Source organism: Molossus molossus, unplaced genomic scaffold (genome assembly GCF_014108415.1).
Source record: "Molossus molossus isolate mMolMol1 unplaced genomic scaffold, mMolMol1.p scaffold_m16_p_4, whole genome shotgun sequence".
In the NCBI taxonomy this organism is placed as follows: domain Eukaryota; kingdom Metazoa; phylum Chordata; class Mammalia; order Chiroptera; family Molossidae; genus Molossus; species Molossus molossus.
In genome coordinates this window covers 5622039-5633193 of record NW_023425377.1, presented here as the reverse complement: position 1 = coordinate 5633193, position 11155 = coordinate 5622039, and the positions used below count along the sequence as shown (strand labels likewise).

The window sequence follows — 11155 nt, the reverse complement described above, 5'->3', positions numbered from 1 at the left end:
GACGGTGGACTGCGCGCCCCCTCTGCCCCTACACCCGAGGTGGCGAAGCGCCTCGGCGCTCTGGGGTCTCCTGGCATCGCCCCTCTCCCGCGGGCAGCTGGGGCGAGCTTGCGGGTAGCACGTCTGGGAAGAGACCACATAACAGGCACGGGCTGCACTGCACGGTGCGGTCCCGGCGCCGCAGCAAGGCTGCTCCTGGTCGTACCAGGCCTGGCTCGGTGACCGGGACGGAGAGCTCTCGGCCGATGCCCGTGCCCCAGGCGGCCAGCCCAGCGATTTTCGGGAAAGTCACAGAAAACCCATATGCTTCGGAAATACAAAGTTCCGACCCCTTTCCGCTTTCCTCCCTTTAAAGAACTGGTTGTTCCTCCCGGTGCCTGGGGCGGCGGATGGAGGAGCTGAAGGTCAGGCCTGAGCACCCAGGGCGCGGGACCTGGGCTCAGAGCAGCCTGCCTGCTCTCCTCGCTTAGCCCAAGGAAAATCGCAGGCTCGCAGGGGAACGTCCCAGGGCTTGACTTCGCAGAGTCTCGGTTTTCTCTTCTGAAAATCTTGCAGGGCAATAGCATTCGTTGGTCAGGACTAGGGCGGATTTCATTAGACGCCCAGAGGAGAGGAGGACATCGGCTGGGGAAGGGGGTTCCCTGACTGAGTGAATTCTTGTGGCCCAGCCCCTGCTGGACGTGAGAGTGGCCAGTAGGACACCTCTTTGTGGTCCAGGTTCTGCACTAGGCCCAGCTGAGCAGCTGGTGAGGCTCCAGCCATGGAACCCCAGGCACCGCTGGCCTGGAGGGTTCTGGGAAGTGTGAAAGGGGCTTTGGTTCTCAGCTTTTCCTTCTGTCAAATGGGCTAAGGCATTTCTTTCTAAGCAGGATGAGTTATAGTGCCCTCCAATCTCATTGGGCCCGGGGCCATTTGCTCTCCATGTAATGCCCAGCACCTGGAACAGTGCCTGGCACCTAGTAGGGTTCAAGGAGGCGTGGTTGGGAGCTCTGGGCAGATGCCCTCGGTGTCTGAAGTGAGACCCAGAACCAAACCTTCGTTCTACCAAGGCTGGCTGGCTATTTGCCCAAGGCAAGTCATTAAACCTCTTCAAGCCTCCCTCCACTACGTTTAAAATAGCACCACCCCTTCTGGGTTGTTGGAGATTACAAGACACAATCCCAGAAAGTGCCCGACAGGGACCCCGCATGGTTTCCTATTATCGATTTGCTCATTAAATGCCTATGCCTGCAACTCAAGACCAGCAGGGGCAGCCTCTGCCTCCCAAATTCCGTTTCCGAAGCGCCGCAAGCCGAAAGAAGCACGCATGCGGGGTCAGCGCACTCTCTTTAATGGGAAGGGGATTCTCATTACTTACAGCAACAGGTAAAAACATAAATACGGGTGGGTGGGCGGCGGCAAGGCAGCAAGTGCCCGGGCGCCGGGCCCAGGCTCGGGAAGGGCGGCCGGATCTCAGGCCCGGCGCGCCGGGGCTCCCAGTCCCAATTGGCCGGTGTTCGGCGCGTTGGGGATGCCCGTGGGCGCTCAGAGGCGCTCTGAGGCCGAGGGCTAAGGCGTCGGGCTTCGGGACTTCACCACACGTTGTGTAAACTCGGCCACAAACTCTCCCCCGCACAGGGACAAAAGCATGTGGGGTGGAGAAGCTCCGAGGCCCCTGCGGGAGTGAATGTGAAATCCGAGGGCCGTAGGAACGTGTCGGGAGCTCTCCCTCCCCCCGAGGACCAGTGCCCTTCGCTAGAGGTGGGATCCATCGGGAGCGCCCCAGACAGGTCCTTCCCTACCAGGCTCGGATACCGTGCAGCGTGGATACTCCGGAGTTGCCCTGCGGAATCCCGGGGCTCTGCACCGCGTTCAAGTCCCCGACGCCGAAGTTTACGAAGTTGTTGTTGGCGGCAGCCGTGGCCGACTGCGCCGCGGGCGGCCCGGCGGGGTAGGCGGCGGCGCAGCTGTAGCCGGGGCTGCAGGCCGCGCCGCCGTAGCCCGGGTAGGCGGGGTAGGCGTTGTAGCCGTAGGCGTTGAGGCCCACCCCGTAGGCGGGCGCGTAGGGCGCCGAGTCCCCCAGGCAGGGCTTGCCGTCGCGCACCAGCACCGGCACCGCGATCCTGCGGGCGGGGGGCGGCGGCGGCGGGGGCAGCCCCACCAGCTCCAGAGTCTGGTCCTGCCGCTGCCGCTTGCACTTGTAGCGCCGGTTCTGGAACCAGATCTTGACCTGCGTGGACGTGAGCTTCAGCACGCTGGCCAGCTGGTCGCGCTCGGGCGCCGACAGGTACCTCTGCTGCTTGAAGCGCCGCTCCAGCTCGTAGACCTGAGCCTGGGAGAACAGCACGCGCGGCTTCCTCCGCCGTCGCGCCCGCGGTCGCTCCGCGCTGTCCGCCTCTGGCTTCTCCAGCTCCACCGCCTTCTGCAGCGCGCACAGCTCTGAGGGGACAGAGAGGCAGAGACACACCCGGTCAGAACAGGCCCCAGTCGGTGCCATTCGGTCCGGCCTGGGGAGCCCAGCTGGGCTGCGGCTCACTGCGCATGCCCGGAGCTCCACGGACGGCTCGCCTTGCGCTCATAGTGAGCGTTTGTCGGATGCCTACTATGTGCCAGGGATGGCTCTAGGCTTGGAGAACAAGACAGATTGGTCCCTGACCCCGGGTAGTTCATCTTCTGGCGCGGAAGGTGGACAGTGACTTAAGATGTCAGGCTGCGAAGAAAATTAGAACCGGACGCTGCACTGGGGGGAAATTAGATTGGGGCTACTTGGGTTAGATGAAGGGAGCCCGAGGCTTCACCCCAGGGTCGGTCACATTATCTGAAAATTACGAAACTATGGACACAGAAGGCCAGGAGGCGTCGGTTCGGCGATCTAAGGCTCCCGCGCAGCCCGGAAGCCGCGGGCGGGCAGCCTCGGAACCCGTGCTCGCGCGCTCCGGTTGGATTCGAAGTGGTAGCAAGCACTTCGGCCTGCCGTGCCCTCCAGCATCTGTTACTGGGCCTTCCCTCTGTTCTTAGGCAAACCCCTCTGGGCTCACAGAGGCCCTTCACCCCGCGCCTCCTGCCTCTCTGGGTTTGCGCAGACCTCGCGTTGAGGCAAGGTATCTCGAATGCGCCCTCTCCCACGGGGGTCGGCCTCCCCCGCCTCTGGGGGGGCACGCGCAGCCACTCCACCGCCGCCCCAGTCACCTCTTCCACTGCCCCGCACCTTTAGTCACGCGGTACTTTCTAACTTTTTCCGGGGGAGAACTTTTCGGCTCTGGGCGCGTGGGGAAAATGGTGCTAGAAAAATATAGCTAAGAAGTCATATTCCTGAGAATCCACAGTATCCCGATTTTAAAATCAAGGCCCCTGTTCTCAAGATTCCCCTCTCCTGAAACAAAGGAGGAAAAGCCTCAGAAACTCGGGTTACGGTTGGGCTACGGAAGGTCTTAGACCCTCCTTCAGTTGTGCGAAAAAGCTTGTCTGGTGTGCAGCATTTTAATTTATCGGTTTCCGTCAGATCCTCAAAAAGACCTCTATCTCCAAGAGACTTTTTTAAAACAACCCTGATACAGAGAATTTCTCTCTCTGTGTTCTACCACAAACTGATTGTCACCTTCGTAACAAATCCAGGAGCGGGGCTGCTTGCTGCTGCCGCCTGGGACTTTGTTAGGCCGAAAAAATACTTTGTCTTTTGTTTCTGACCATCTCAGTCCAGCATTTTCTCTAAATCTCCGGTTGGACGCGGGGCGCCCGGGCCGTGCCAAACAGTTACTTCTCACTCCGAGACCTCTGCGCTCGGCCCTCCGCCCGGGCACTCCGGTCTCCTCTACCAGGCCGGAGTTTCTTGGTGGCAGGGTTCAGGACAAAAACGACTCAGGAGGGAGAAGGGTCTTGTGTTTCTTCCTCACCTTTCTTTTCGGCTCGAAGGTCCTTGGCAGGGTCGGGGTCGCCATAGGCGCGCGGGTAGAAGGCGGGGGCGGCTGGGAAGGCGGGCGCGCACTTGGCCGGCGACGGCGCGGGGCCCAGCTCGGCGCGCAACTCGGAGAGGCCGGGCACTGCGGCCTCGGGCCCCGCGTAGGCCTCGGGCTTGAAGGCGGCCAGCATGCAGGAGGCGGGCGCCAGGGTGGCCTCCAGGCGCGCCGAGAGCTCCCCAGCGGCCAGGCTGCGCTGCTGCTGCTCCAGGTTCAGGATGTCTTTGACCGAGAACGGCGTGGGTGTGAGCGCAGGGCTGGGGAACATGGTGGCAGCGCGCGTCTCACAACGCCAGATGGGCAGCAGTGAGCGGTGCTGCCCACGGCCCCTGGCAGCTTCCCTGCATGGTGCCCGCCGCCCTCCCGCCCGCGCACCCGCCTTCCCGCTCCAGTTGTGGCCAGGCGGCAGGTAGTGCGGAGCTCAGGGACGGGGAGGCGGGACCAGGCCGGAGGAGGGGGACTCAGCTTGCCATTGGGCCAGGGGCTGTGTTGACAGGAGCGATGAGCAGTTTCGTGTCACCTAATATAGTCATTCGGCTCAAAAAAAAATATGTATATATATATCCTGTTCAGCTTTTTAAAGGGGCCGCGACACAGTTGGAAGACTCTCCTTTTGCTCCTGCAGCTTGAGATTTGCCCACAGTATTCTCCTGAAACCCCAACCAGGACACTTTCACAGGGAAGAACTCAATTCTTCTCTGAATCCAGCCAGATGGGGATTTGAAGAAATGTTTCTCAGCACCTAAAACAGAATAGGAGAATGAAGGATTGGGTAGTGGCTGGGGAGGGGGAGGGGGTGTCATTTCTAGGTGTCCTAAAGACTTTATTGCTCGAAGGTGTATAGCTGGGAAGAGTTTGAATAAGACCAGAAGGGAGTGTTGCTCTGGGGTGATTGCAGGAGGAGGATATTCTGGACAATTTTGGGGTTCAGTTGGACTTGACTCACAGGGCCAGTCATGTCCCAGTAGCCCCCTTTTTCCCAAGGGGCTCCTAGGTGTATCAAGCAGAAAGGCAAGATGGGTAGCTGTGGTGTGGGCGTTTTACACTCACAACTCCAGGGGACACCAGTCACTGCTAGTCTCCTCCCAGAGCGATGATCCTCCCCTGAATAAAGAAACAAACCCAGGATCCAGGCCAGTAAACAGCTTCCCCGAGGAGAGCTGTCTTCTAGGGTGCCCTAGCTCTCAGTGGCCTAGTTTCTTCCATTCCGGAGCTCACCATGCCTGCTTCCCTCCCTCCCTGACCCACCCTTTCCAGCAGTAAGGGTCCCAGGCCTCTGCCAGCCCCAAGGCCACAGGCCCCAACCTAGGCTTAGCTCTCAGGCGGGGTGGCTCCTCTGAACACAGCGGGGGGAGGATTTCTCTCAGGTCTCTGGGTCAGATTCGAGTGGAGCACCCTGGCCGTGGGCTGGCCAGGCAAATGGGGGAAATGCAGGGCAGGAGGGGTGTTCATTTTTAGCCCAGGGTTAGTAAAGTAGGGATCTTTTCTGTAGGACAAATCTACCAGTAATTCAGGAGCTCAAGCTGCAGGTCACCTCTTGGTCTGGATGCCTTAAGAGATCTGACACAGGCTTCTTCTGGTCTTCCCCTCACCCCGTAACTCTTCAGAGAGGCGCTCTGTTGTGTGTGCAATTTCAGGGAGGTTCCAGCAGGCAGAATGGCCCCAGGTTAAGGTCGCCACCTTACCCTATCCCTGGGGATGGCCAGGCTTGTCGGGAAGAGGGGGAGGAATCTATTTCTCACAACCCAAGTTTCTGAGTGCTAGGCCCAGGCCCCAGCAGGGATTGGACTTGCGGAGCTTGGAGACCCAGAGCGCTAGGCTCCTTGAGCAGGGCGAGTGGGAACTGGGGCATGAAGCCCTTGGAGGCAGCACAGGGTCAAAGGCAAGCTAAGGGCCTGGCTCCAGCCCGAGGCTTCATTCAGAACGTGCGCCCAAGGCACAGAGGAAACACGCAAAGCAGGAGGACAAGGTGGCGTCTGTCCCTCCAGAAGGTGCACCTTGGGCTGCTCCAGCAGGACGGTAAGCCGTTGGGCAGCGCTGCCGGCAAGGGCTCCAGTGGAGTCGGGCATAGGCCTGACGCTGGGATCTTCCCAGCCTCTCATCAGGAGGGCCTGTGACCTCCGAGCGAAAGGGAAGGAGAGTGGAGCCCAGCATGCGGTCCCCGAGGCTCCGAGCGCTCCCACCCCGGCGTCCAGGCACCAGCCGCAGGTACCAGGCCTGGGCTGCTGCGGTAGAGTCTTCGCTTTAGTTTTCGAGCCAGGGACGACCTGCGGTTCTGAGATCTTAGCTGGGTCAGGGGAGAGAAGCTTTTTTTTTCAAATGTGGGGGCTACCCAGGCCTAGTAACCCACTGCACCTACCCACCTCCCAACCCCCCCAATCTGACTTCTCCGTCTGTGGACAAGTCTGCATGTCAGTGGCCTCTCTCTGGCCCTTCCTCGCCAGGGTTTGGCCAATGTTACAGCTATTGCTCTCAACTAAGCTAGCTTGGGGGCAGTCTCGCCTTTGAAGATTGCTTTTTGGGGAGTGGGAGAGGATGCCTATCACCGAGCCGGTGACGTCTGGCAAACGAGCCACATCCGATTCAATTAACCGTCTCGCTGAAAAGAGCTCAGCACGGGGGTCCTGGGAGCGCTGTTAAGTGAATGGGCCGGCCGGGCAGCTCGCGATGACAGTTTGAAAGATTAGTGTGAGCCGACGCCTGAAATATTACCATTTAATGGGGGAACATTGAGGCTGCATCCGGGATCCCTGTTTTTAGGGGTGTGTGTGTGTATTTAAAAAAGAGATAGTTCTGGAGGAAGAAAAAAAAATAGCATTTCCTCTGCAAATCAAGGCGGTGATGATTTATCACTTATTTCGGGTTTGGGGGTTTCCAGGGCCGACAGACCTGTGGGTCAGGTGTCATGAAAAGGGGAGGAAAGAAAACCCTCCCTATTTGGACAAAACCAGCCCCTTCTCCACCCCCTGCACACTTTAGGAGTCCCGGAATAATTTCTCTTGGTTCTAAAATTGTCCTTAGCGTTGCGGGAAAGAGGAAGCGCAGGCAAAAACCGATAAGTAGGGGCGAAATCGAAATTGGGGCGACCCACACTGGTCTCCGCATAGAAATGTCCAAGAGCAATGTCTAGCTTTTATTTGCAGTCCTCTCTGTTTCTGAGTGAGTAAAAAAGGTTTTGTTTTCTTTAAACAAACGTTGAAATGGTTGGGGGTGGGGAGGGGCGAAACCGGCGGCGCATCTCGCTTCCCAGGGGCGCTGACCCGCCCTGGCCGCCTCTGTAAGCCGCACTTTGGCCAAACCAGCAGGACAAACAAACAGCCTTCAGCCCAGAGGAAGGCCGAGAGGGAGACAAAAGGGAGCAGAGAGGAGAGATCGAAAATATACCCGTCTATTTTCTTGCCTTTTAAAGAATCGGTGCTTTAAGATGAGCCGAATTCCAGGATGACTCGAGCGCATTCTGCTCACATAAAATATTATTAATTGAAAAGCGATCGGCACGGCCCGAGCGGGCCCCCAGTTCCTGCAATCAGCCCGGCCGGCCGCAAAAGGTATATATGATTAATTGAAAGATAAGCTGGAACTATAACCGGGAATGTCATTAATGCGCCAGGGAGACGTCCATTGGAGACAGGCGGCGTTATCCGCGGCTTTATCTTCAACAACGCCTCGCTCTCGGCCCGCGCCGGGGAAACAGATGGGGGTTTCTGTCTGGGACGCTCGCCCCATGTTTATATTTTGGGAAGAATCGCAACTCGTGGAGTCCCGGGCGGGCCCCCTGATAAATGAACATTAGCACTTTTTGGGACTACTGTATCAACAAAGGGGCTGAGGCGCGGCAATAATTGGCGAGAAAGCAAACAGAGGGCCGAGAGCGCGCTTCTGCTCTTCGTCCGGCTGATGGATGAGCCGCGGCGGCTGCGGGCCGGGCTCCCGGCCCTCGCCCGGCTCCCTGCCCGGCCGCGGGGCCCCTCCGCCGCTCTGGCTTCCTTCCGGGCCCGGGGCTGGGGGCAGGGGCACGCCGGGGACTTCGGCTCTCGCCGGGGCTCCTGAAGAGTCCGGTAGCATCCTCGGCTCTGGACTTTTCCTGCTCCGATGCTCCTTGTTTAGGGGGCTCAGCCGGTACCAAATCCTCCTCGTGCCGCCGTCTCTTGAGCGCCCACTGGGTGAGCCACAGGCTGTCACCTGTGTCACCGCCGAGCCTTGTCTCCATTGCTCAGCAGAGGAGAAAGAGGCTCAGAGAGGTGAGGTGACTTGCCCAAGGTCACACAGGTGCGAAGTGACAGTGGTAACGTTCGAACGGAGCACTGACTGCAGAGTTGTGAATGTTTTGTTGAAGGTCGCTGCCTCCCAGAGTCCAACCAACTGGAGGGGAAGCCAGAGGCTCCCGCCTCCTCCTGCCCACGCAGCTAGAGGACCAGGCTGCTGGATTTGGGATGCTGGGTTCCCCAAAGCCTTCAAGGGCAAGGGGGACTTTCCACATCATGTTTATTTGAGAGAATGAGAAGGAAAAATTCAAGAATCATCCTCCTCCATCCCCTTCTCCTCCAGCTTCTCCTCCTTCCCCTTCTTTTGATAACAAGTTTATTAAGATATAATAGATATAATTCACATACCATACAATTCATTCATTTAAAGTGCACAATTCAATGATTTTTGGTATATTTACACATTTGTGTGACCATCACACAATTTTAGGACATTTTCATCACCCTCAAAAGAGATCCTAACCCTCTCTCCCATCTCCTACCTCCTCAGTTCTAGATAACCATAAATCAATCTATTTTCTGTTTATAGATTTGCCTTTTCTGGACATTACATACAAATGTAATCATATAATATGTGGACTTTTATGACGAGCTTCTTTCATTTAGTATAATATTTTCAAGGTTCATCTAAATAGCATGTATCAGTACATTGTTACTTTTTATGACCGAATAATATTCTATTGCATGGATAGACCACATTTTGTTTAGACATTCATCAGTTGATGAGCATTTGGGTTCTTTCCACCTTTTGGCTATTATGAATGATTTCCCCCAGCCCACTTTATCCTAAAATTTGAATGATTAGAGGCCTAAGGAGACTCTTGTCTCCCCTCCCCTATAATTAACCCTACCCTTCCTAGAAGGCTAGAAGGGCCCCTTGCTCTGCTGTTGCTGTCTTGAAATTCTTGATATATTTTCAACAATAGGCTCCACGTTTTCATTTTATATTGGATTCTGCAAATTATGTAGCTGGCCTGCTTTCTGGACAGTCTGAACAGAGCCCCGGAAATACCATCTTCATGTTCCCAAGGCCTCCAATCTGCCTGGCTCTTAGCTTTCTTTGCTCCACGGTCTAGCCCCTGCTAGCCAGCTGGGTCAGGCAGGAAGTTCCCTGAACTGCCTGAATGACTGTCTGTCCAAAGTTGCTTGGCCATAGGAAGGGCCTAGGACCACAGAAGGGGAGAGCAGAGGACAGATCTGGCTGGTGGATGTTGTGTGTGTATAAGTATGTGTGTGTGTGTGGGGGGGGGGGGGGCAGGGCAGTGAGGAAAAAGGCTAAAACCATGGGCTGGAACTTCCACCTAGCCTCAGTAGACTAGACTATGGAGTCACTATTAGATGCTGGGCCCAATCCCTGAATCCCTTCACCCACACTGATGGGGAGCTCACCGTGCACCAGGTGCTGGGGTTGCACAGTCCAAGACACACAGACCCGGAAGAAGGCAGAGTTGGACTAGACTGTGAACCACTGCTGGGTTCTGGTCCTGTCTCTCTCCCGGATAGGCTGGCCTTGAGCCCATTCTTTTTCTTCTCTGGTCGTCAATTTCATGTTTGTCTCCTTGGTGGTATGAGGTCCCTTCCTAAGTGTGCTATTCTGGGAAACATCCCAGGTTGTTGCTTGGACTCACCTGGGCAGTGGGGAGGGGTGGAGAGGCATGTTGGTGATTCTTTCATCTACAGAGTGAAACTGGTGAGATGGGAACCTGAGTCCCTGCCAATTGTGATATTATCCTATTTGGGGGTTGTGGTCCATACAACAATACACATTCAAGTTAAAGTGAAAGTGATGTTAGGGAAAGGAAAATGATTTTTCTTATACCAAGTATGTTCAACTCCAGATAGATTTAAAAAAAATGTAAACCTAAGAAATGACACATGCAAGTGCTGTAGATCTGGAGGATTTGCATATTTGGGAGCGTAGATGAGGAGAACTAATGACCTAGGCTTGTGCACAACCAAAAATACTGTAAAGAGATTCAAAGAGGAAACATCATACAGGTTCAATGCTAGAAATAATGACAAGAAAGAACTGATTTTCACAATATGGAAAGAGTTCTTGTAAATCAATAAGAAAATGACCCAAGAAAACAATTTAAAATTGGCCAAGAATTGCAGAACTTTGCTGGTAGAAAGAAAGAAAGAGAAAAAGGAAGGAAGGAAGGAAGGAAGGAAGAGAGAGAAAGAAAGAAAGAGAGAGAGAAAGAAAGAAAGAAAAGAAAAGAAAGAAAGGCAAATGAAAACACAAAGAGGCAAATGTTTTCACTTATCAGACTGGCAAATACCAAAACTTTGATAATTATTCCACCTCATCACTCTTTTGCATTGTTGATTGGAAGTGTAAATTGGTAAATTTCTTTGGAGCAATTTTGAACTATCAAAATTAAAAATGCATAAGCCCTTTGAACAAGTATTTCCACTTCTAGTACTAGTCTATAGGTATATACACATCAGAAGATTGTTTTCATTGAAGTTTTTAATTTTTAAAGAAGCAAAACATTAAAAAATAATATATATACTTTAGGGGATTGCTTTAAAACAAGCTCACCAATAGAACAGAATACTTTACAGCCACGAGAAAGATTTTGCTACATTTGTATGTCCTTTTACAGTTAGTTTTTAAGATACATTAAATATCAAACCAAGTTGCATACTTTTTTTTTTTTAGAGAGAGTGGAAGGAAGGGAGTGGGAGACAGAGAAAGAGAAAGAGAAACACATCTATTGGTTGCCTCCCAAATGACCCCAACTGGGCTGGGGATCGAACCTGTAACTCAGGTACATGCCCTTGACTGTGTCCTTGACTGCAATCAAACCCTCACCCTTAGGTCCCAAAGCTGATGCTCTAATAGCTGAGCCAAACTGGCCAGGGCTGCATAATTTGTATTTTAGATGTGAGCACGTGTTCTGTGGATTTGTTGTGAAGGGTAAACAGAATGGTAATGAAGCCTCAGGGAGG

The 11155-nt window shown here is 54.6% G+C and overlaps 1 protein-coding gene across 1 annotated transcript; it reads right to left on the bottom strand.

Annotated features, from left to right (window-relative positions):
- Positions 1–1506: 1506 nt before the first annotated feature.
- NKX2-5 (NK2 homeobox 5) lies at positions 1507–4381 on the bottom strand. Its single transcript, XM_036241737.1, has 2 exons — positions 3873–4381; positions 1507–2418 (listed from the first exon to the last, which is right to left on the bottom strand). The coding sequence occupies exons 1-2, from the start codon at positions 4201–4203 to the stop codon at positions 1778–1780; spliced, it is 972 nt and encodes a 323-aa protein (XP_036097630.1). The 5' UTR covers positions 4204–4381; the 3' UTR covers positions 1507–1777.
- Between the last annotated feature and the right edge of the window lie 6774 nt (positions 4382–11155).